This window comes from Squalius cephalus, assembly GCF_949319135.1.
Source record: "Squalius cephalus genome assembly, chromosome: 10".
Taxonomy (NCBI): Eukaryota; Metazoa; Chordata; class Actinopteri; order Cypriniformes; family Leuciscidae; genus Squalius; species Squalius cephalus.
In genome coordinates this window covers 31,555,336-31,581,979 of record NC_137131.1, presented here as the reverse complement: position 1 = coordinate 31,581,979, position 26,644 = coordinate 31,555,336, and the positions used below count along the sequence as shown (strand labels likewise).

Below are 26,644 nucleotides of genomic sequence, written 5' to 3'. Positions count from 1 at the left end.
TATGACTGTCCCATCACACCTCCAAGATATCCGGTGAGTGCAGTCCAAATCCAACCTTACATCTCATCATTAACACAAACGAATGTATAAGTCCCCTCCTTGAACTGCCACCTTACCGTGGTGGAGGGGTTTGAGTACCTGAATGACCCTAGGAGCTATGTTGTCTGGGGCTATATGCCCCTGGTAGGGTCTCCCAAGGCAAACAGGTCCTAGGTGACGGGTCAGACTAAGAGCGGTTCAAAAACCCTTATGATGAAAAAAAAAACGAGTACCGTGATGTCGCCCGGTATGGCGCAGCCGGGGCCCCACCCTGGAGCCAGGCCCGGGGTTGGGGCTCGTATGCGAGCGCCTGGTGGTCGGGCCTCCCCCCATGGGGTCCGGCCGGGCTCAGCCCGAAGGAGCGACTTGGGGCCACCCTCCCGTGGACCCACCACCTGCAGGAGGGACCGTAAGGGGCCGGTGCTAAGTGGATCGGGCGGCAGTTGAAGGCGGGGGCCTAGACAACCCGATCCCTGGATGCGGAATCTAGCTCTAGGGACATGGAACGTCACCTCTCTGGCGGGGAAGGAGCCTGAGGTTGTGCGTGAGGTTCAGAGATTCCGACTAGAGATAGTTGGGATCACCTCTACGCACTGCTTGGGCTCTGGAACCACACTCCTCGAGAGAGGATGGACTCTTCACCACTCTGGAGTTGCCCATGGTGAGAGGCGGCGGGCTGGTGTGGGTTTGCTTATAGCCCCCCAGCTCAGCCGCCATGTGTTGGAGTTCACCCCGGTGAACGAGAGGGTCGCTTCCCTGCGCCTTCGGGTCGGGGATAGGTCTCTCACTGTCGTTTGTGCCTACGGGCCGAACGGCAGTGCAGAGTACCCGGCCTTCTTGGAGTCTCTGGGAGGGGTGCTGGAAAGTGCTCCGACTGGGGACTCCGTCGTTCTACTGGGGGACTTCAACGCCCACGTGGGCAGCGACAGTGACACCTGGAGGGGCGTGATTGGGAGGAACGGCCCCCCTGATCTGAACCCGAGTGGTGTTCTGTTATTGGACTTCTGTGCTAGTTACAGCTTGTCCATAACGAACACCATGTTCAAGCATAAGGGTGTCCATCAGTGCACATGGCACCAGGACACCCTAGGCCGGAGGTCGATGATCGACTTTGTGGTCGTTTCATCCGACCTCCGGCCGTATGTCTTGGACACTCGGGTGAAGAGAGGGGCGGAGCTGTCAACTGATCACCACCTGGTGGTGAGTTGGATCCGATGGCAGGGGAGGAAGCTGGACAGACTCGGCAGACCCAAATGTACTGTGAGGGTCTGTTGGGAACGTTTGGCCGAATCTCCTGTCAGAGAGATCTTCAACTCCCACCTCCGGCAGAGCTTCGACCAGATCCCGAGGGAGTCTGGAGATATTGAGTCAGAGTGGACCATGTTCTCCACCTCCATTGTCAACGCGGCCACTCGGAGCTGTGGCCGTAAGGTCTCCGGTGCCTGTCGAGGCGGCAATCCCCGAACCCGGTGGTGGACACCGGAAGTAAGGGATGCCGTCAAGCTGAAGAAGGAGTCCTATTGGGCCAGGCTGGCTTGTGGGACTCCTGAGGCAGCTGATGGGTACCGACGGGCCAAGCGGACTGCAGCCCGGGTGGTTGTGGAGGCAAAAACTCGGGCCTGGGAGGAGTTCGGTGAGGCCATGGAGAAGGACTATCGGTCGGCCTCGAAGAGATTCTGGCAAACCGTCCGGCGCCTCAGGAGGGGGAAGCAGTGCCCTACCAATGCTGTTTACAGTGGAGGTGGGCAGCTGTTGACCTCGACTGGGGATATCACCGGACGGTGGAAGGAATACTTCGAGGATCTCCTCAATCCCGCCGTCACGTCTTCCATTGAGGAAGCAGAGGCTGAGGGCTCGGAGGTGGACTCGTCCATCACCCAAGCTGAAGTCACCGTGGTAGTCAAGAAACTCCTCGGTGGCAAGGCACCGGGGGTGGATGAGATCCGCCCTGAGTACCTCAAGTCTCTGGATGTTGTGGGGCTGTCTTGGCTGACACGCCTCTGCAGCATCACGTGGCGGTCGGGGACAGTGCCTTTGGACTGGCAGACCGGGGTGGTGGTCCCTCTTTTCAAGAAGGGGGACCGGAGGGTGTGCTCCAACTATAGGGGGATCACACTTCTCAGCCTCCCTGGGAAAGTCTATGCCAGGGTACTGGAGAGGAGAATCCGGCCGATAGTAGAACCTCAGATTCAGGAGGAACAGTGTGGTTTTCGTCCCGGTCGTGGAACACTGGACCAGCTCTATACCCTCTACAGGGTGCTGGAGGGCTCATGGGAGTTTGCCCAACCAATCCACATGTGCTTTGTGGATTTGGAGAAGGCATTCGACTGTGTCCCTCGCGGCATCTTGTGGAGGGTGCTCTGGGAGTATGGGGTTCGGGGCCCTTTGCTAAGGGCTATCCGGTCCCTGTACGACCGAAGCAGGAGCTTGGTTCGCATTGCCGGCAGTAAGTCAGATTTGTTCACGGTGCATGTTGGACTCTGGCAGGGCTGCCCTTTGTCGCCGGTTCTGTTCATAATTTTTATGGACAGAATTTCTAGGCGCAGCCAGGGGCCGGAGGGGGTCAGGTTTGGGGACCACACGATTTCATCTCTGCTCTTTGCGGATGATGTTGTCGTGCTGGCCTCATCAAACCAGGACCTCCAGCATGCACTGGGACGGTTTGCAGCCGAGTGTGAAGCGGCTGGGATGAGAATCAGCACCTCCAAATCCGAGGCCATGGTTCTCAGTCGGAAAAGGGTGGTTTGCCCGCTTCAGGTTGGTGGAGAGCTCCTGCCTCAAGTGGAGGAGTTCAAGTATCTTGGGGTCTTGTTCACCAGTGAGGGAAGGATGGAATGTGAGATTGACAGGTGGATCGGTGCAGCTTCTGCAGTAATGCGGTCCCTGTACCGGTCTGTCGTGGTGAAGAAGGAGCTGAGCCGCAAGGCGAAGCTCTCGATTTACCGGTCAATCTACGTTCCTACTCTCACCTATGGTCATGAGCTGTGGGTCATGACCGAAAGGACAAGATCCCGGATACAAGTGGCCGAAATGAGCTTTCTCCGCAGGGTGGCTGGGCGATCCCTTAGAGATAGGGTGAGAAGCTCGGTCACTCGGGAGGAGCTCAGAGTAGAGCCGCTGCTCCTCCACATCGAGAGGGGTCAGTTGAGGTGGCTCGGGCATCTTTTCCGGATGCCTCCTGGACGCCTTCCCGGGAAGGTGTTCCGGGCATGTTCCACCGGTAGGAGGCCCCGGGGAAGACCTAGGACATGCTGGAGAGACTATGTCTCCCGGCTGGCCTGGGAATGCCTCGGTGTCCCCCCGGAAGAGCTGGAGGAAGTGTCTATGGAGAGGGAAGTCTGGGCATCCCTGCTTAGACTGCTGCCCCCGCGACCCGGTCGGATAAGCGGTAGAAGATGGATGGATGGATGGATGGATGAATGTATAAGTTACGGCTGCTACCCTATCTATTTTAGCACAAGCCCTCATTGACTCAGACTCAGCAGAGAACTTCATATCCGCGAAAATCCTCCGTTGCCTCAACCTCCCACAATTTCCTTGTCAAGAGGCCCAAAACATCCACTCGATCATATGTAAGACCCTGGGAAAAGGAACCATTACTCACTGCTCCCCTCCTCTGACTCTTCACCTTGGCTGCACTCACCATGAATCCATCTCGCTGCTGGTGCTGGAAGGATTTACTGCCGACATCATCCTTGGACGCCCGTGGCTTCAAGTGCATGAACTCAACATATCCTGAAATTCTGAAGAGATTATTTCCTGGGGAACGGGATGTTTTAAAGCTTAAAGTCTTCATCTACCAAAAAAACCTAACCAGCGTGATGATCAACTCTCCATTCCAGTGCTGGCAACTACAATTGAGAGCCCCGTTCAAGACTGGAAGGTGGAGATTCCAACAGAATACCGGGCATTTCAGGATGAATTCATCCTCTTGAAACTGGACCTGCGCAGTATGTACAACCTCATTCATATACAGAAAGGAGATGAGTGGAATACCACCTTCATAACACCTGCAGACCACTACGAATACTTGGTTATGCCATATTGCTTGTCCAACTCACCTTCCATTTTCCAAGGATTCATGAATGAGGTGTTCCGGGATTATCTACATCGCTTCATGATTGTCTACATTGATGACATCATGATCCATCCAGTTTTTGGGCTACATCATTAATGCGTCAGGAGTTAACCCTCTGGGGTCTGGGGTGTTTTTGGGGTCCTTGAGATGTTCTGACATGCCCTGACATTTGTGCTTTTTTCAGTTGCTTATAAACATATTAATGGCAAAGGTGTAAATTCACTCTATATAGCACAAACAGGACTTCCATAATATGTGAGCCACATGTATGTACATGTTTTCATTTTTGAGAGAATAATGTTTATGCATGGTTATCGAAAAAACTAAAAATTAAAGTTTCTGAAATAAGGCCACAAAACACATACTAAATATGTGGCAATAAGACTTTTGACTAATGGATTTCATCGCCTAGTGTTTTTTCTTCAAAATGATATGAAAATCATCCTGCCTAATCATTCACAAAAAAACGATACATTGATTTTAGTTTTGTGAAACACTTTTAGTTTGGAAAGCCAATATGCGGATGGGGCGTAACCGCTCCAACAGCATCATGCATATTTAGTAGTTCACACCTGGTGAGACTACGTCCCTGCATACTTAATGAGCCATTCATTCAGGTGTGTCACCTATAGCTAACTTAAATATACAAGCTTCATAAAAATGATCATTCTAGGAGAAAATTTCAGATGGCATTTAGAGGCTTTTGCATCTGAACTCTTCATATATACACACACACATATATATATGCATGCACATACATACTTTATAATCTTTTCAAAACTAGTCAACGTCTTTCAAAACTAAAGTATACATTTTATCATACGTATTTCAAAGTAAAGGATTCATTAGTTAGTTGATGACTTTATTTTTGACAAAACACATACAGTATATATTCCTCATCTCAGTATAGCAATAGAGTTTGCTAAAAGCTGTTCATTCAATACAGCAGTATTTGAAAATCGATCATATTTTGTAAAATTACATTTATATTTGCATTTATGTCAAAACCTAGACACTTTTAAACATCAAAAGGACATTTATTAATATGTATTCGTGTCAAAATGACAAATAAACAGATTTTCCTATTCAATTTTGCATGGAAACGCTTCCAAGACGCTTGCGTGTCGCGTGAAAAATAGGCGTCGGTTCTATTTCTAGAATGCACGCGTTTTCCACGCGGCTCGTGCCGCCACGTTAACATGGATGGGAGCCGAAATAAAAACGGACACGCCACGCAGCTGAGACGCTTACGCCACGCATCCAGTGTTTCACCGGCCTTATCCAGCGGATGTGAGCGTTTCACAGGTTTGTATGGATCGCCTCACATTTGCGTTTGAATAGCGCGGTCTCCGTAGGCGGAGTCACATTAAAACTTAATTAGCTGAGATGAGAACGACTGACATCTCTCTCTTTACATACATATTATATAAACTGTGAATATTTGTTTTTTATAAAAATTACTTCATTTGAAAGAAGAGAATTCAAGCTTCATGCCTGTGTGACTGTATGCCTGTTTGACTGAGTATTCGCTGAGTTATTGTTCATTTTCGGACGCGTTTCAGAATTGACTTCACTGACGGAGAGTAGGCAGAACTCGCATCATGTTTATTTTTCTTTATTTGGCGAAAAGCACAACACTTTGTTTTTATTATGAGCATACACAAAAAAAATACACACTAAACAGGATCGATTGATGTATAACACAAGCATATAAGATAAAAATTATTTATTTTTTTTTATTTTTTTTTGCACTCATACGGAAAAAAACGAGCCTATCGCGCCGGCGCGATAGCCGACCTCAGGGGGTTAAGATGGACCAGGGAAAGGTAAAAGCAGTTCCAGATTGGCCACTTCCATCCTCTGTTAGAGATCTGCATAGATTCCAAGGATTTGCTAACTTTTACAGTTGATTCATTGCAGATTTTAATAAGATTTCCTCACCACTCTACTCCGCAATAATCTTGAGTCTCTGTCCTGGACACCCACAGCCACGGTCGCACTCCAGCAGCTCAAGGAAGCTTTCACTACCGCCCCCACACAGACACATCTAAACCCTAAACTATCCTTCATGGTTGAGGTGGATACCTCCACATCAGGGGAATCCAACCAAGCTCTATCCATGCACCTTATTTTCAAGGAAGAAAAGAAGGCAGCAGAGAGTTACTAGCCATCAACCTACTGCTCAAGGAGTGGCGACACTGGGTGGAGGGAGTTACACATCCCTTTGAGGGCATCACAGACCATCGCAACCTAGATTACCTCTGGGAAGCCTGTCACCTCAATCCCAGACAAGTCCGCTGGGCTTTATTCTTCACTTGATTGAACATCAAGGTCACCTACAGACCAGGGCATAAGAACATCAAGGCTGACGCTTTATCCCGTTTAAATTCTCCTGAGCTACCACCTGTGGCTGCAGAACCCATTCTCCCTTCAGCCATCCTCCTATCTGGATGAATGGATCACCGAGGCCCCTCACTCTGAACCTGAGGGTCCTAAGGGTAAGATTTATGTTCCATCAGCCCTGTGTCTTACCCTCATGGATTCTGCTCACTCTTTCTTAGGCTCAGGACACCCAGGCAGTCAGCAAACCCCCTCTCTCTTTCGCAACCGTTACTGGTGGCCATAAATGACCCAGGAAGCTCAGTCTATGTGCAATGAACTATGTCCAGCCTGTGCCATCTTCAAAACTCCTTGTCACTTACCTAAAACCTGTAAACTGCATCCACCTCCCATTCTTTCCAAGACCTTTCAGAATCTGATGTATTCCTGTGACAGTCCACAGGTCCAAAGAATGCCGTCTATCCAAATGAAGAACATCCCAACAGCCATGGAGACAGCTGAAGCGCTTTTCCATCATGTGTTCAGAAACTGCGGCTTACCTGAAGACATAGTGTCCGACAGAGGCTCACAATTTATATCCAGGGTATGGAAGGCATTTTTCCAGCTCCTATATGTGTCAGTCTATCTTCAGGTTTCCACACACAATCTAAAGGACAAACAGAACGGAAGATTCAGGAGATCTGCTGCTTTCTGAAGTCATATTACCACAATCACCAACACAGCTGGAGTCATTACATCACATGGGCAGAGTATGCACAGAACTCCCTTTATCAACCAACCACCGGTCTCACTCCATTCCAGTGTGTACTCGGTTTCCAACCTCCCCAGTTTCTCTGGTCAGGAGAGCCTTCAGAAGTCCCAGCTGTGGACCACTGGTTTAAGGAGAGTGAGAGGGTCTGGGACTTCATCTACAGAGAGTGGTCAGGAGGCATAAGAGCTAGGCAGACTCCAGAAGAGCAGATACCCCAGTATACCAACCCGGATACGAGGTCTGTCTCTCTACCAGGGACATTCGCCTCCAACTGCCCTGTCACAAGCTCAGAATACTGATCGTTCAGCACCCAGAGGTAGAGGTCGCCCATGCCGTCGCATTCAGCGGTCCTCAGGAGCTGCTTGTGGGGAGAGGGGGTACTGTCACAAATCCATCCAATCCCTCAGTGCTAGACTCCTCAGCTCCTCCCACATGTTCCCAATCCCCAGAATTCTGATCACCTCCACCTGTTGCACTCATCAAGGACTGACATATAAATGACCATCTCAGAAACACCCATTGTCTGGTCTCGTTGCTCAAACCTGTGACTTACCTGACTACTTACCTGCACTCCTGTTCCCCACCATCATCATCATCCTCATCCACTTGGCAGTCTCAGAATCCTCTTCAGTCCTGGGACCAGCATCAGAAAGAGATGTTCAGAAAGAGAGTTACCTGTTTGGATACTTAACATATCCTTAAGTTCCTGAGTTGTATTCCTTTGAAGTATCATCATTAAAGCTTTTTTTTAATTCATCCTGGCATCTGTCTTCACCAGTTGTGACAACAGAACATTTTCAACAATGAGATTAGATAAAACGGATCAACATAATCAAGGAATATTAAAAGCCGGGGAAAATAAAAACAGACTTAAAAACAGAAATAGATGGGGCTGATCTGATATAGAGAGGAAGGCTATCTTACTCATATGTAGGGATGGGTATCGAGAACTGGTTAAATTTTAGAGCCGGTTCCAAATTTCCAAGAACCGGCGATTTGATAAGTGTGCGCCCATTTTAATGTGATTTAAACCATTCAAGCGTGAGACGACTCGTGTCCTGTGTTCCGTGATGCACACACATTCAAAGCGCGCCTACAGAAAAAGTTATTTTAATGTGATTTGTGATAATGTGCACAGAAAACAGCACACGAATCGTCTTGTGCTTGAATGGTTCAAAATCCCTTTTTCTGTGAGCGCGCTTTGGATGTGTGTGCAGCACGAAACACATGAGTCGTCTCCAGATATATTCGCTATATATTCGTCTATATTCGTCTATATTCGTCATTCAAAAAGGGAAAGCGAAATTAAGACTGCAGGTATACAAACCATAAACAAAGCAGCGCTTGCTTACCATTTTAAACATAAATCATGCTGATCACGTTCTTTATTCCACTCTGCTCATGTTATATATATCAGGTTAAATATTCGCGCAGTGGTTCAGGTAAGATAACGTCAAAAATTAGAACATGTTTAGCCTTCTGTCTGTGCCGTCATGACTTCTTGCTTGCTTTTATCACTTTTCCTCTTATTCTCGTGCACTGACTTGTTCGTTAAACTGAACAGCCAATCAGAGTTTGCTCTTACCAATGGCCCGACGCCAATTCTACATGTTGAATCAGCCAAAAAAAAAAAAAAAACTGACGATGTCCAACGATGCGGAACACACCAAAATAACTAAGTCGGCCGATGCTCAAAAACAGCCCGGCGGTTTGGTGTGTCCCTGGCTTAAAGATATAGGTGTCCTGTCCTTTTTTCCCCAGCATTGTAAGCTAGACTGAATTTTGACCTGCCCTGTTTTACTTGAGAAAGCATCTTCACACGTGCTCTATCTATCTTGTGGTCTTAAAGCAGATGGCTTTGCTGCACAGTGTGGGTTTTGACTTGAGTCTGGTGGGCATGGACACAAGCTTGCTCTGTGGCATTAGTACAAGTAGAGGGCACAGTAGGTAGAATGTGTAAGGTTGTTCTCAGTTTGCATCCAAGAAAAAATTCACAGGGAGTAACACCCGTGGTGCCATGAGGTGTGGCATGATAATGGAGCAAGAAATCTCTCATAGAAGTTTTCCAGGACTTACCCTCTAAGCTTGCCGTTTGAACACAATCCTTCAAGACACGGTTCATGTGCTCCACAGCCCCATTAGCTTGAGGAAAGTACAGGGAGGTACAAACATGTTTGATATTCCTGCTTGCAAGGAAATCAGCAAAGGCAAGGGATGTAAAATATACGCCATTGTCTGAACCATTACAATTTCCAAAGGGTTGCCAAAATTGCTGAATGTCATGGCAAGAAAGTCCAACCTTCTCCCATGGTGAAGAAGGGAGTGGTCGTGTTACGAAATCCACTGGAGGCAAGTTGAGGTGAGGACCCAAACGCAATTTACTTCCAATAAAAGATTAAACATAAAACAAAAACATGACGAGGCATGGAAACTCTAAACTAAAACACGAACAAAGACTAGAAAAACAAGATACCGGAGCTGGGGCATAGAACAAACAATACTCGACAAAGACACAGGGCAACTAAGAGGGCTTAAATACACACAATACTAATGACAAGACAAGGGACGCCATGTGAATAATTAACAATAAACCAATTACAACATGACACAACAGACAAGGGGACACATGGCAGGATCACAAGACTAAAACCAGGGGATCACATGACAGACAAAAGTCAGGAACAAGAAACAAACACCCAAAACGTGACTAGGGATGGGATGATTACCGGTTTCACTATAAACCACGATAAAATGTACTGACGGTTAGTATTATCGTTTCAAATTTAATTATCATTAAAACCGAGTTTGATTATCGCGATTTTAATAACTCACTGTAAATCCTGTCCAGCCAGCAACAGTCTGACGCAGGCGCAGCGCGCAATGTTGGGTTTTTTTTTTATTCGAGAAGGAATGGCGGAAGGCAGTGACCGTGCTCTGGAGATTTTTCAGCCTTTTAAGAGGACCAAATCTGAGGTGTAGTCATATTTGGAGAAACTTAATCGAGGATGGTCACCCTGTCTGCAGAACATGCACAAAAAAGTTGCTACAATAGGGGGGGAAACACTTCAAATCTGCCGAGTCGTCTTGTGTGACCATCACCCACTGTTTATAGCGAATGCAAGGCAAGTTAACTTTGACCTCAATACCAAAACTACGTCTGGGAAATAATTGGGCACAAAATGTTGTTTTGAGTTGAAATATTTGATCTCACTCACTTGAAATAAACGTGAAGCTTCTGCGAAGAAAAGTTTGCAGCAAGTCGCTTTGAGCCAAAGCCAAACAAGACTATTAAGAGTGACATTTAAGGGATAATAATGTATATCATTGTACACTTATTACACCGATTTTTTTTAACCACATAATTACGGGGACATATTGAATTGAGATTAAAGGGATAGTTCACCCAAAAATGAAAATGCTGTCATCATTTACTCACCCTCAAGTTGTTTCAAACCTGAAAGAATTTCTTTTTTCTGCTGAACACAAAAGAAGATATTTTGAAAAATGTCTGTAACCAAACAGTTGATGGACCCCATTGACTTCCATAGTAGGAAAAAAAAATAAAATACTATGGATGTCAACGGGGTCCATCAACTGTTTGGTTACAGACATTTTTCAAAATATCTTCTTTTGTGTTCAGCAGAAAAAATAAATTCTTACAGGTTTGAAACAACTTGAGGGTGAGTAAATGATGACAGAATTTTCATTTTTGGGTGAACTATCCCTTTAATGTTTTAAATCTTACCTGTTTATAAATCCATTTTGTACAGCGTACAAAACAATCGTCCAGACAACATGATCACAACAATATTATCAAACTCTGTAAACAATAAATCAACTCTGATTTCATTTTCAATACAATCAAAAATGGAGACGCAAGATGGCAAGTTGTATTTGAATGAAACGAGAGAGCGTGTCCATTGTGATACATGGATGTGCGCTGTGTTATAATGCGTTGCTATTGACGACGGTCATTATAAGGAAGGAAATGCCACAGAATAGAATCTTGCTTAAAAAAGTGCATAGAGCTGCTTGTTTTACTTGTTTGTTGATTTGCAAATATAAAACTGTTTTCAGTGTGAGCATCAGTTTGTTTTGAACACTTTCATCTCGTTTTAACAAAACCATGATAATATTCATAATCACAATCATTTTGGTCACTATAATCGTAATATGAAATTTTCATACCGTCCCATCCCTAAACGTGGCAGGTCTGGGCTGAAGGGGAGGTGTATGTGTTTTGGCAAAGCTGGCATGTGGAGATTGCGGACTGGGCTGAGTGGTCACGGGGACACTGCTTGGTTCTGGCGAGGCCCTGATGACCCTGATGACCTAGATTAATAAGGATCCCACACAGGGATATTGGCACCACCGAGCTGTATGATATTTCTCTTCGCCAATGGACAGCAACAGACTGCAATTGGAAGACTGATTTGGAAATGTCAGATGGGGCTGACGTTATGATGATGAACAAAACAGATTATTCATCAGTGACAATGATGTGGTTCTCAGCTCGCCACCCCAGTGCCTTTCCGTCCCGAAGTGCATGGAGAGCTTACCAGGTTGTAGACGGCACCTTTCTCTGCCAGAAACTGCCTGAACAGAGGAGCGGTGAAGGGTTGCAATGGCTGTCCCTCCAATGGAGCGGTCTGGCGCAACACAGGTGCTCCTGTGTCCGGCGGCAGCTGCTTTTTGGATGCGGCCCCTCATTTCCCCCTAAGGCCTGTGAGTTCTCACCCATTCCGACGAGCAGAGCTTACAAAGCCTGTGGGCAATCCGCCTCCTCTTGCGTGCCATGGCGCTGCTTCAGGTCTATCAGGCCAGGGCACTCATGGACATGCACAAGGGTAGTCCAGACCGTGCGCTCATAGGTGAGCTCCGCACTGCATCCGACCACGAGTGTCGTGGCGTGCGTGATCGGTCTGGCGATGTCCACGTTAGTGGTCCAGGAGCGCCATCGTTGGCACAGCCTGGTTGTATGGTGGATGCAGGTTCGGTTCCTGGTCTCCCCAATTTCACAGGTTGGGCTGGGAACCCCAACCATCCGGCACATCCTGCCCCGGCGGCCCGCTGTTGCCACCCTGCCGCCAGTGGCAGTTCCTTCGCCTGCTCGTCGCCGAGGGTGTTCCCCTGCCGCCGCTTGCTGGGCCTCCGCAGCAGCCTCCAGCCAGGCTTCAGCATAGAGCCAACCGCAGTAGGGATGCCCAGCCCGCTCTAGGCGCTGCCAAGCCACATGGCAAGCGACAGCGAAAGCGTTCCTGAGCGGGCCGCTCAGGGATGGAGGAAGGTGCTTTGGAGTGGGTCATCCACTCCCTCCCCCCGGATGAGGGCCGGGTGGAGTCTTTGTTTGTGTGTGTGTCTGTTCCACCGCTGGCTCCCAAAAAAAAAAAAAAAAAAAAGGAGCAAGCGGTACCCACACTTCAAAGAAAGAGCAATTCCTTTGTTCCTGGGTCCCAAGAGGGCAAGTCTGGTGGTGTGCGACCCTGTAAAGCCTTGCACCCCTCAGCCCCCTCTTGTTCACCAGCTGCCAGCTGGGTGCGGTTCGAGGACCCGGTCATCCGCCTTCTCACGCATCCCCTGCCACCCAGTGGAGTCAGGTAAGTGTTGCACCGCACACTCAGATCCCGCTTCGGGCCACCTTCGGGCCTCTCGAGCCGGATCCCTGTCCTCCACCTCTCTGCCCCACCTCGGGTACGTCAATGGTTCCCTGGCCCCTGGTCCGGTTTTGTCGAAGTCTAAAACGCTTCCAAGCGATGCCCAGCCTGGCCCCATTTGGTACCTTCAGACCCGGCTTGTGATTCATTTCGCTCGGCTTCCGCCCAGGCTCAGTGATATTCATCATACCTAGGTGTTGAGCAGAAATGCTCCTAAAAGATTTTTTTAGTGAGATCCATCACACCTAGGTGTTGAGCAGAGCTCCTGTCCTGTGTGTGTGCACCGCAGTCCTACTGGCGAAGGACACGTGCTAGCCGTTCCCTCCAGCCAGTATGGAGTTTGGCTTCAGAGCCCGTACTTCATTGTACCCTTATTATGTGGTGGGTTACGACCATCTTGGTTCTGTGCCAACTGATACGGGCCCTTTTTCGAAAGCCGAATGCCCGTCCCCAAGCTTGGTCTGCAGCGTTCGACCTGAAAGACGTGTACTTCAGATCTCTATCCTTCTGCTCCACAGGCTTACTGTGTTCTTGCGTTCGAATATACGAAGTATCAGTACATGGTCCTAAACTTCGAGTGTTCCATAGCCAGTTGGGTCTTCAGGTCAACTGGGAAAGAGTAATCTCGCCCAAATGCTGAGTATCTCTTTTCTAGTATGGAGGTGGTCTCAGTCTAGCGCATCTCTCAAGTGAGGTGTGCCAGCTCAGTGCTATTTAGAAGTGAGAAAGGGTCCCACTGAAATTTTCGGAGGCTCCTGGGGCATATGGCAGATGCAGCCGCACAGCTTCCTCCATATGGAGACCGCTTCAGCACTGGCTTGACGACCGAGTCCCGAGGTGGCCGTGGCAGAGCGACACGCGTGTAAGAAAACAAACACCCTGGCCTGTCGCCAAACCCTCAGCCCATAAGCAGACCTTTGTTTCCCCGGGCTAGTGGCTCCTGGAACAAGTGTCCTCCAAATGTTGGCTGAGGGGCCACATATAAAGGGCATACAGTAACAGAGCTCTGGGTGCCCTCTGACTGCATTTGGCATTCGTTACCTCGAGTTGCTTACAGTCCCTCGCTTCGAGACACAGCTGCTCAGCGAGCTTGTACTGTTCTTACAACATTGCGACCATCGAGCTGCGCTCCCCTTGCATGCTGCAACTCGCCCGCCACCTCCTCCTTGGAGTCAGAAGCTTCTAAGGTCGCTTCATTCCACCTATTTTTGCTGGCCTGCTCAATCGTGCCGCTCACAAGCCTCACGACACCCTCCAGTCCAGATACAGTGGAGACTCCATCCCCAGCTGGCCAGCTGTTTTGGACCACTTCGGGGCCGCATAGCCACGTCTGTTGCCCCTCCGGACTCGTCCTACGCCAGTTGTTTCTTCTCTTGTCTGAGTGGATATCCCTCGACAAAGACTCTGGCCACAGCTTGCCCTGGGCCCTGCAGAAATGCGTTCCCCAGTGAGCCTTCTTGCACTATGGTGCCAAAATCAGGAAGAGATGGAACAGTTAGTTGAAACAGTTAGTTGGAACAGTTAGTTTTGTTAGTTGCCCCTCATTGGCCCAACCAACCTCCTCTCGACAGCCTTCCTGACACCTTCCTCTGAGCATATTCTCAGGGATGGCACCCGCATCTAGACCTTGGAAAGTTCCAGGTCTGGTTCTAGTAAGAACGGGACGCGTAGGTTCTGGTCTACCGCAAGAATTGTTATGCAGTAGAGACCATCACTTCTGTGAGCACCCTCTAGAAAGACGCTTGCTCCTCTAATAGAAGTCGAACCTGTTCGATGAATTGAGTCTTCTCTCCGTGAGGAAATCCCGAAGGTGTTCGATCACTTCAGTGCTCCCTTTTAAAAAACTGCTTGTGGTTGGAGTGAGGGCTGTCTCATCCACCTCAAAATGTTGTGGCTTCTACATTGGCAAACATCATGAGGCAGTGGATTCAAATCCAAGCGGAGTGCGATTTGGTAGTCAGGTCCCTGAGGCGAGCAAGGAGATATATCCGCCTTGCGTCCCCTCCTTACCCTCTTGGGTCTTTTTCTCTGGTGCTACTGCACTGCAGAGACCGCCCCTGAGCCATCGCAGGCAGTGAGTTAAATTCTGTTTTTTAAGAAACAGTTCTCCTGCTCGCATGGTCTCCACTAGAGGGTAGGGACTTGCTAGCTTTCGGTCAACGAGTTGTGCCTGGAATTCGGGCCGGCTAACTCTCTTAAGTTGAGACCCCGGTCTGAATGTGTGCCCAAGGTTCTTATCTCTCCTACGGGACCTGGTGGTGAGCCTGCAAGCGCTGCCCCGGAGGAGGCAGACCCAGCCCTGTCTTTTCTCTGTCCATCCGCCTCAGTGTGGTTATACGTGATCAGAATGCAAAGCCTAGACCTTAGACCAGCTCTATCTGTTATGGAAACCAGCAGAAGGGAAGGCTGTTTCCAAGCAGAGGTTGGCCCACTTCAAAGTGGTTGCCTTCGTCTTGGTGAGAAATCACAATATGCACGTGCCCACCTGGGCGGTGAGCTCCTCTGGAGCGCAATTTTTGCTCCAGTTGAGTTCCCACTTAAACTGAACCCTGTTGAGTTCCTCCATACCCTTCGGCCTATCACTCATACCCTTCAGCCTATCACTCGTATACACTGGTGGAACCTGTGTTAGGCTGGGTCCATATGTTGTGATCCCTAAGGCGATCCCATATGTGTATTATTCCACAGTACGGCTCCCTACAGTGCTCCCGTGCCTTCCCTCGCCCATCACTGTTGGTTGATCAAACTCCCCCCTGTTATAGGCTGGAGTCATCCCAGTGACATTCCATATGTTGTACTGCCCGTTCATCCGCCCAGTCCATATGTGTATTCCCCACATTCCCTTCGGCAGGATGTGGTTTCCGCAGTGTCCCTTCCTTCCTTGTCAGGGTACGCTTTCCCAGTTGTCCTGTGGAACAGCAGTCGACTTCCCTGGCCTAAGCCTCGCCCTTTTCCGCCTCAGAGTTGCGGGGGGGCTTGTGGCTTTTACCCAGGCACTGGAAGGTGGCAGCTCTAGTGGCGTTTTCCAGGGTCAAAGATCCCATTCAGTCGACGCCGACTACGTTTGACGTTCTTGACTGAAAGGGAACGTCCTGGTTGCAGGAGGGAGGAACGGAGGATGTAGTTTCTTTGCCATATAGCTGGACCACCGCTGACTCAGAGTTATGCTCGGCTCCTCAGCGAAAAACAGATGGTGTATGCATCCGCTTCCGTATTTAAACCCGTCTCGCGGGGCAGAGCGCGTGATGCAGTTCACGTCGCCATTGCGCGCATTGGCTCGTTCAAGCATGCTCGAAGAAGATAGGCTCCCTAGCGTGATCCCATTCAGTTGACTACATCCTCCGTTCCCTCCTTCAGTGGGTTGCATATGCAACCAGGACGTTTTTTTTACAAAGTTGGAATGTCCTAATTCATGGGTGCATACTGTGGACTAACTTCTCCATTTGGGTTATGAATTGAAAACTGATATTTGCCTGTTGAGCCAGTTGTTAAATGGATAGTTGGGTTTCATTGGATGCAGGGGGCATTGGCAAGGCTATATAAAAATGTACTGTTGCTTGGGATCCATTCGGCAGGTAAGGAAAGGTTTCTTCAGTCCATCCTTTTCTGACATGTATGTTGTATTAAGATCTCTGGAAATCTAAAGGCAACCCAGAATCCATCAGGAAGTCTGTCCCTAAGCTGACTGGCACATCTGTATTCATCATCATAATGCCAGCCCCATCTGTTGTCCCTGGATCTCACATTTCCAAATCAGTCTTCCAATTGCAGTCTGTTGCTGTCCATTGGCAAAGAGAAATACTTGACATCACAGGGTAGATATATTGGTTGTTGTTGTTTATCTGTTCCCATGAGCACTTTTGAATGAGAGAGAGTGTGCTACTGGTGTCTACCATTGCTGAACAGAATCAGTCTCATAAGATAATGGGGATAGCGACAGTCTTGACCCCAATCAGGATTGAGTTATGAAAAGGTTGAACTATTCTGGAATTGGCATGAGAAGGTCTTCCTTGAAGATAGTGAGCCGACTGAATTTTCTACTTTTGGTCAGCTGTATTAACTTGATTCCAATATCTCTTAGATTCTTCAAATTCTCTATCGATTTGTGTGCCAATACCTACTAGTTCACCAACATCCTTCACTGTTACTCTTAACAGATTGGCCCAGACTAAAATGCATGTTTTAGCTGTTTTAACTGAAATCAACATGCAATGACATATCCTAAAATACGTTAGTGTCATTGTTTTGTCAAGATGCACATCAGTACAAAAGAAATTCTGAGGCACATTTAAAAAAGCTACTTAAATGTCCTAATTGAACTAAGGCCTAATCCTGGCTTAATCTATGCCCTGTCTGTGAAACTGAGCCTAGATGTCACAGAATGAGAGGTCTTTTATGTGAAATATAACTAGCCCAGAGTCCTTGTAGTTGGACAGCATCCATATCTTTAACCACAAAACTACATCCTCCAAATCACAACAGTGTCTGTTAGGATTTCAGTACAAATAAATGTATATCACAGGTATGTATGTATTGTAAGTATTGTATGTGTCAGACCTAAATATATAAAATAATTATTCGTGAGACCCATGTTTTCACGAGTCCTCACTACTCAAGTGTTAAAGCCCTGATATACTGACGAAAAAGTTATTTTTGTTCTTTGCTTAGGGGTAAAAAGAAGTTCGAAATATGTGACCAGCGGTATACGGTTAGCGAACACTCTGATAACACACCCACTCTGCTGAGACCAGCGTTTGCATGAAAATATGAGAATATGTAAACGTGCTGCACACTTTCCTTTCAACGACAAAATAAACACACAAATAACATAACAGCGGTGAGGGAAAAAAGCAGTTAAGAAGGCATCTGTTCACAGTGATGTTTTTAAACCAGCTCCAGTCAAGGCATGACACGTTTATTTATAGCACTTTATACAACTGATTGTTTTAAAGCAAGCAGTATAAAAAATAAAACAGTGTCAGTGTCTCTTTCAATCAGAATTAGAACTTAATTTTCTACTATAATAATCACCTAACTCAGGGGTGCCCAATCCTGCTCCTGCCGATCGACTGTCCTGCACAGTTCATCTCCAACCCTAATCAAACACACCTGCCTTTAATGGAGATGAACTGTGCAGGACAGTAGATCGGCAGGAGCAGGATTGGGCACCCCTGACCTAACTAATATATAATCGCCACAGACTAATAGTAGTTCAAAGGATTACCAGAAGATGCAAACTTTTCCAGAACTTTGATTTGGGCCATTATTTTGTTTGTTTTTTGTTTTGTTTTTTCTAATGACACAACACCAGTTCTTTGATGTTGCTTGAAGTATATCAGGGCCTTTAACCTTCATATTCTTAACTTTTTTGGCACATATCAGTTTCCTGTTTTCTTCTGCTGTATACTTCTGCATTTCTTTCAAAAAAAAAAAAAAAACTCCTTGCATTGTGAAGATGAAAGTAAAGGCGTAGCGAAAACAGTAATGGTTATCCTTCATTTGGCACAACGAATACCAGCTTGGTAAATTCTTTGTTCACTTGCTCTGCTTCTGATTGTTCTGCCAGTCCAGGGATCAGTTTCACACTGTGCAATTTCTCATGTAATTTCTGGTTCTTCTGATGAACAAGAACATTCTTGTTCCCTTTCAGTCGATCACATTTTACGTACGTAGACGTACCGACATATTGGGACCACGTCAGAGAGCCCTAATCATCTTCGAGTGTAAACACCCTTACGAAAAAGAAGTTTATTCAAGTGTGCTATTAGTATACTTATTTTAAACTAAAAAATAAGAAAGTATACTTTCAGTCTACTTTTTATATACTTCTCAGAAATATACTTTATGTACTTCTCAGAAATATACTTCAAATTCCACTTAAGTATACTTGACTTATACTGACAGAAAAATATAAGTATATTTGGCCTATACTTGTTGATCGAGATATACTTAAAAGTATAATTAAGTATTCTAAGTATTCTTGGCTTGTACTTGTGTTTACTATTTTGATTGAGTAGCTTATTAAATACTTTTTTAAAAACATAATATCACACACCGTCTTATAAACTAGCCTAACAGGTTCAGCTTTATATAGTAACAAGCTTTCGGGTGGAATAGCTTATAGAGCAAATAAAATAAGCATGTAAAATAAGTTTATTCAAGTGTTCTATTAGTATACTTTTCGACTAAAAAGAAGAAAGCACACTTTCAGTCTACATTATACTTCTCAAAAAAAGACTTAATTACACATAAGTGTACTTGACTTATACTGAGAGAAAAGTCCAAGTATATTTGGCATATACTTGTACTCAATCTTTTGATCGAGATATACTTAAAAGTTTAATTATTCAAAGTATACTTGGCTTGTAGTTGTGTTAACTCTTTTGATCGAGTAGCCTATTAAATATACTTTTTTTTACATTGTTTTTCATATACAGTCTTATGAAACTTTGTTTGAAAATATTGATTAAAATATTGATATAAAACAGATATGTTTCTAATTCTGCGTATCTGAATTTTAGTCCACTGGTGTACATAGGAATTTACTTTCCCCCACCATTGACTGAATTTTCCAGCTATCCATGTTTTCACTGGTTAAACTGTTTTCATACGTTAGGGGGCACTATGACACATCATCTAGTACAGAATCTCCGGATCAAAATACAGAAGAAGAAGAAGCTGAAACAAGTGATAGAAGATTGCTCACTCAAATGTAAAATAATGTGATCATCAAACATTAAACAGCTTGTAAATCAAAACTGCTTAATGTTTCCAAATGAAATGAAGCGTAGGCCATGAAGGAAAAACGACTGAAGCTTTGGGGGTGTCGGACTCGATCTACTCCACCTGTGTTTTGATCATCGTTCTGGATCTGATCAAGGCTATTTTCTCAACTATTTTGTTTAAAATGTTGCCTTTCTTTATGAAACTTACCAACATTCAAATGTTGATAAAAAAGGATGCATGAAGCTAATAAAATGTTTTTAAAATTAAAGTAGAGTTAAAGGTATTTTTCAAGTATAAAAAATAACATTTGAACATAGTAGTATAGGGCTACTGCAACTGCAAAAATTGTATATAAATAGTAAACTATAAGTAGAATGTTAAGTTCATTTAAAGAAAACTTGTAGTATAAAACTACTAAACTAGTAGTTTACTGTGAGTACACTAAAAGAGCAAAAATAATATATAAATGGTAAACTATAAGTATGATGTTAAGTTCACTTAAAGAAAACTTATAGTATAAAACTACTAAACTAGTAGTTTACTGAGAGTACATTAAAAGAAAACTACTAGTTTAGTAGTTTTATACCGCAAGTATACTAGAAAGTTTTCTTTTAGTGTACTCTCAGTAAACTTGTAGTATAAAACTACTAAACTAGTAGTTTACTGAGAGTATACTTCAAAGTTGCTACAAGTATTAAAATAGTAAACTACTAGTATACCCATAAGTTCACTTGCAGTACAAATGAGAAATGTAATTATGAACTAGTTGTGCACTTAAAGTTTACTACTGTTACACTTATAGTATACTTAAACATATACTTTTATATACTTCAAGTGGGCCAATTTAGTCCCAAGCGGTATTAAAATAGTACACTTACAAGTTTACTACTAGTACATATTGACATTAGTATACTTACTACATAAAGTATACTTAAAAATATACTTGAACATTACTCAAGTATACTTCAACATTACTCAAGTATACTTCATAAAATGAACTTGAAGTATACTTTTTTTTTTCGTAAGGGCAGAACAAGCCAATGCACATTGGCATGTGTAAGGCTGGAAACTTACGCTGCTATTTTGAACCAATAATCGGAAACAAAAGGCAGTTGAAGGATGACATGTATAATTCAAATATTTATCTGACTCCAATATGATTAATCTGACTCCATTAAAGTTGTTGTTATTCTCTAACCTCTTATTCTTTAAAGGTAAGAGTCTTCCTTAGAACTGATAGGAAAATGTAGGATTTAACCTGAACGTTTAGATAACGAAAGTTATAATCACTTTAGCTTTCAACATAATCAGTGATAAAAGGAAAGATTCTCAAAGCCTTTAAAGCAGGCAAAGTTATTTATTAAGTTACATGTTTAAATATACAGACAGTAGAATGGAACAACATACTGTATAGAAAACTTAGTTGTAACAAATAAAGCACTGTCATGCAGAAGAGGCCGTAAAAGCCTTTCTTGTAGTATGAGGTTACGCACAGTGGCCCTCATTTATCAATCTTGCGTAGAAACGGGCGTATATATTGGCGTAAGATTATGCTTACACTCCTCTCATCGCCTGATTTATGAAGCTGTGCGTACCTTTGAAATTCTGGTGTACGCAATACCTGCCCTTGATAAATGCTGCGGCTGAAATCGATCGTCATTAGAATAACACGCCCCTATATATTCAAGTTTCCGCTCCCCCCACGCCCTCATTTTACGCCATGGACACACGGAAGACGGCAAATTAAAGAGAAACTTCTTTGAGAAAGAGAAAGCGAAACCAGAGAAGTGGAAAGAAACAAAATTGATTTCCAGATTTTTATTATTAATGACGCTTATTGTTATTTAGAAGAAGAATGTCGTTATTATTATTTGTATTATTATTATTTAAAAGAAGAAGAATGGCATTTTTATTATTTTGTCAGTCTGAATAATTTTTTTGGTCATTGAAAGCCTTTCATTACTAAACCCAGTCCGTGCATACCTGCCGGGCCTAACCCTGCCTAACCATCGTTTCAAAGAATAGTACAACGGCGAGCGCGTCGAGTATAAACGCCTCGTCAGTTTGGGGAGGTGCGCGCGCAGTCTGCGGAGACTCGCGCTGCGGAGCCAGGCGAAAGTATAAACAAGGCTTGAAACGTCAGGTAAAGCGCACAGGCTCGCAACTGAAGGAATACATATGCCTACAAATCAAATGATTTGGTAAAGTCACACAAATTAATCATTGAAGTCCATGTTGCACAAAAATAAACATTGAAGTTTATAATTACTATGTTGTTGTTTTTTTTACAGTGGGTCATAATATATCATATCTTTTAGTTTGTCAGTGCGTTTTGTGGTGTTAGGAATTGTTTTTCTGCGCATTCCCGCACTCAAAACGTGCGTACACCACCTCCTGAGCAGGTGTAGGATTTGAGCGTGCCGTACGCCAAAGTCCATATTGATAAATCTCAAAGTCACCGTGGTTTTGGGTGTACGCCAGGTGTACGCTGGAAATTTGGTGTACGCACTTTTGATAAATGAGGGCCAGTGTGCGGGAGTGGCAGGGTTAAAGCCTTTCTCCTAGATCAACAGTTACCTTTCCTTCTTATTCCCTGAGCAAAGCATTGTTAAACATGAGTGGAATACCAACACCAAAACCAACCGACAGGAAACCAAAAGATGAGACAAATGGGTGGAGATCCAGAGGGGGAGAAGAACATTAACATTCTCCTCAATGCACGTTTAACCAATAGTACCAAATTGTACATTAGGATACTTTAATAAAGTTCACCACCATTCATTTCAGTTTATAGGCTGTCAGATGAGACCAAACATGGCATAGTTACATATTAGAACACACTAGTAAATAAACAGTATGTAGTTGAAAGCAAATGTCCTGTGAAGCAAATGGTACAGACGTGTCATTGAGGTGCAAACGACTCTGTCTCTCCCGACAGAACCATCCTGTGCCTGGAGTGTCCCAACAGTCCTCAATCAGCATATTGATGAAATCCCTGCACTAGATAGGCATTAGCATACTGTGATTATGAAGGCCATTTTGCCACGTTTAATTCACATGTATACCTTTAAAAGGCTTTTTGAACTACTAGGGCAGTAAAGAGTTCTGCCCATATCTGCTCAGCCCTACACGTGTGAGATTTGCATCTCACACTCTGTCCCGCAGCGCAGGTATAAATAGGAAGTTGATTCAAACACCAGTTGTCATTCGCTTTGGAGCCAAGCAGTTTAACTGTATGCAGTCTCTGAGAGGGTATCTTTTCAACAAGCGTTCTTCAGGAAGAAGCCTCTCCACCAGGTGTTGGTGAGACAGCGCTTTCAGCGGTGGTCGCGAGCTCACAGCTCTCAACTGATGTTATCACAGCATTGGTATGGTGAGGCCGTCTTCAAAGAGGGTGCTGTTTATATACAGCACAGTGAGTACTCACTGTAGCAGGCTGCACAATTCCCTGCCAGTGTTGCCGCAGCTATTCACCTGTGTGTTTCAGCACTGTGAGAGAACCATTGCCTGAAAGTACAACATGGGTGTGACTGCGCATTTCTGGATGCGGTCGTTTCCTATCCTCATTTGACAGCCACGATCACTGTTTCAAATGTTTTGGGCATAGACATGCTGAGACTGCGTTCGTGGGTGGCTCATGCTCTCTCATGAGAGCATGACCACGTCGGCACGTTGTTTGTCTCGCCTTTCTCATGAGGGGCTTGAACGCTTAGCGTGTCATGTGCCGTCGAGCTGTAGGCTGACAGCTCTGGTTGTCGCGGTAACCCCAGCGCGTCAGTAGGCGTTCAAGATGCGCTCGGTCGAGACTACAGTGCCTCAAACGAGGTACACCCCCCCCCCCCCCAAAGTGAAACCTGGGGGGGGGGGCGTTGAGTGGTGTTCTTCTCACCGAGAAGACCCCTGAAGATGTTTGATCGGTACTGTGCTTTCCTACCTGCAAGATGGGTTGGAGTGAAGGCTGTCTCCGCGATTGCCGCACATCACAATGCAGTAGGTAAGTCCTTGGGAAAGCACGACCTGATCGTCAGGTTCCTGAGGGGTGCGAGGAGATTAAATCCGCCTCGCCCCACCTCTAAACCCTCTTGGGACTTGTCTCTGGTGCTTACCGCATTGCAGAGAGCCTCTTGAACCTCTGCAGTCAGTTAAATTAAAAATGATGTCTATGAAATCAGTTCTCTTGCTTGCATTGGCTTCCATCAAGAGGGTAGGGGACCTGCACGCATTTTTGGTTGATGATATGTGCCCAAGGTTCCTACCACTCCCTTCTGGGACCAGGTAGTGAAAATGCAAGTGCTGCTCCTGGAGGAGGCAGACCCAGCCCTGGCTTTCCTCTGTCCTGTTCGTGCTCTGAACAGAACGCAAAGCCTCAGGACCTCAGACCAGCTCTTTGTCTGTTATCGGTGGGCGCTAGAAGTTGGCCGCAATAGGTGGCGTTTTACTTGGGATCCCAATGCAACTAAAAGGGAACGTCTCGTTTACATATCTAATCGTCATTCCCTGAAGGAGGGAACAGACACGTACGTCCTGTCGCCACCATTGCCGGGCCACCGCTGAGAGCCGGGTCTTTGCTCGGCTCCTCAGCGAAAAACAACTGGTGCTTACATCCGCTTCGGAGTGCGGGGTGGAGTGCGAAATGCAAATCATTCTGTTTACACTCGATTGTCACCCCTGCCCAGAACTGTGAAACCTGTGGGCTTGGCCTCTGAGGTTGCCCAGCTCATAGGGACAGGTCTCTCAACTGAGGTCGTGGAGACCATTTTACACTCCAGAGCTCCCTTCACGAAGAAACTTTATGCCTTAAACTGGAGAGTCTTCACTTCATGGTGTAGGCTGGACCCAGTTAACTGCCCGGTTGGTACAGTGCTGGATTTCCTGTAGGAGCGGTTCACCCCCGTCCTGTCTACCCCCGTCCACTTTAAAGGTTCATGTGGCATTCATAGGTGCTTACCACATTCATTTGGGTGGAATGTCTTTGGGTAAAGACCCTTTGGTGTCTCGTTTCATCCGTGGTACTCTGAGGCTGAGGCCTGCAGCTCGCACCAGGGTGCCGACATGGGATCTGGCCATTGTCATTCAAGGCATTTCCCTGGCTCCCTTCGAGCCATTGGAGGAGGTTCCGGCCAAGTTTCTGACCTTGAAAGCTTTATTCCTCCTCGCTATCACTTCTCTTAAAAGGACCTGAACAGCTGTTCGTATGTTTTGGGCCCCCTTACAAAGGGTCCCCTGCATCTAAGCAGAGAATGAGCAAGTGGGTGGTCGAGGCTCTCACTTGCTTATGAGTCGATCGGACAGCCTTCACCTATGGCTGTCCGTTCCCACTCTACTAGGAATATGGCGGCCTCCAAGGCCCTTATGTCAGGAGTTGCTCTCCAAGATTTTTGTGATGCGGCAAGGTGGTCCTCACCGCACACATTTGTAAGGTTCTACTTTTTGAACTTGGACTCTACACCAGGGTCCGGTGCTCTCCTCCTGGTGCTGCTCCTCGCAATTTCACACTGGACAGATACTTCTCGCTATGGTGGCGTTGGTATAGACGTTCCCTCAGCGTCAATTGATGCAGCACGAGTTCCCTTGAAAGGTAACGCCTCGGTTACAACTGTAACCTCGGTTCCCTGAAGAGGGAACAAGACACTGGTCACCTTGCCATATCTCCTATGTGCCTGTCAGCTACTACTTCAGACTTTTACGAAGCTAGTGCTGCTGTGTTTTGGGCAGGCTTTATAGTTTCCTGGTTCGTGACGTCACCACGCCACATAAAATGTAAAGTTCAGATGTTGATATTGTGGTATATCTACCAACACAACGTCATTGCCATAGAAACCAATGCAGATTTTCCAGAAAACAAAAGAGCGGCATGGGACAAACAGATCTAAACAGTTGCGATACACAATTTGGACAGTCAATAATTTTAGACCAGATTCAAATCAGATACAGAAATACCGGATTTGGAGTGACAGTATGTGAACGTTGCCTCATCTTCATGCAGACAAGTTTGCAATAATTTAAACAATGTGAAGTGTAGTAGGCAACATTGTCACTTTCTCCAATGTCAAGCAAGTATAATAATCAAATGCGTTTGTCGCGGCTCGTGGCTCACCAATGTTGAAAACTACGGGTATGTGTGTTGAGGTAAGGTTGGAACTGAACTCTGCATGGCTGTGGCCCTACAGGAACTGAGTTTTGCACCCCTGTCCTAGACAGTGTACTTTTTTCCAAGCGGGTACTCTTCTCTCTTCATTTATTATCAGGTACATTCTGCATGATTTTAGCCCCAGTTTTCACTCGCCGACAGTTTTGTGGACATTTCTTTTCTATTCTTTGTTTTTTTTCTTTTTCGCTGCAAATCAGAGTACAGACCATTTGTATCACAAGCTTCTTGCGGCCTACCATTTTTACCATTTGAACAATTGATCACGCATGCAGGTTCTTCTGCTTCTGGTTTCCAGTCCGAGCGAACGCTGGCGTGTTTGGCTGCCGCTGCTCTCCGGTTTTATTTATTTTAAAATGTATGTAAATCTAAACTATTGCTATGGTTGAATGAGTCGGAGGATCTGAATGCGTGGATACTCTTCGGTGGACTTACAAAGACTAAATTCGTTCTGCCGTCTCTCCGGCGGAATATACAACCGCTGCGCCGCTTTGGGAATTACACGCCGCCACAGGTACATCCATCGTGGATCTCGCCATGACCCCTTTGTGAGGACTTCGACTGTGTCTCAGGATAATGATCATATCCCGGTCATCTGATCGCCACATCGCCGCTCTTCCATCGGGTCAAATGGTAAAAGTCAGGGTGTCAATCTTGGAAACATTAGTTTGCTCAAACACGCACCTCTCAGTTCTCGGCAGTCTGCTTGTCCTGCTACTGTAAAGATGGCCTTAGTGAATGCAAGGTCAATATCGAAGAAATCTTTTATTTTAAATGACTTGTTTACATCTCACTTCTTAGACATTTTATTTGTGACTGAGACCTGGTTAAAACAGGGTGACTTGATGGCTCTTGCCGAAATTGCTCCTCCTGACTGTGTTTTTTTCATGCCTCTGGACATGGTGGTG

At 45.8% G+C, this 26,644-nt stretch overlaps 2 protein-coding genes across 2 annotated transcripts in view; both read left to right on the top strand.

Moving 5' to 3' along the window:
- LOC307166205 (craniofacial development protein 2-like) overlaps window positions 1-4,213 on the top strand; it is a gene marked incomplete at its 3' end in the record, with an annotated part of 193,535 nt that extends 189,322 nt beyond the window's left edge. Inside the window, exons 2-3 of the mRNA XM_079884421.1 lie at window positions 153-1,576; window positions 3,882-4,213. Of these exons, the coding sequence (XP_079740547.1) occupies window positions 517-1,576; window positions 3,882-4,213 (1,392 nt within the window). The 5' untranslated portion in view covers window positions 153-516. The remainder of the gene's footprint in view (window positions 1-152; window positions 1,577-3,881) is intronic.
- Window positions 1-26,644, top strand: part of cacng5a (calcium channel, voltage-dependent, gamma subunit 5a) — a 95,852-nt gene that overhangs the window by 8,134 nt on the left and 61,074 nt on the right. The gene's annotated exons all lie outside the window — the stretch shown is intronic.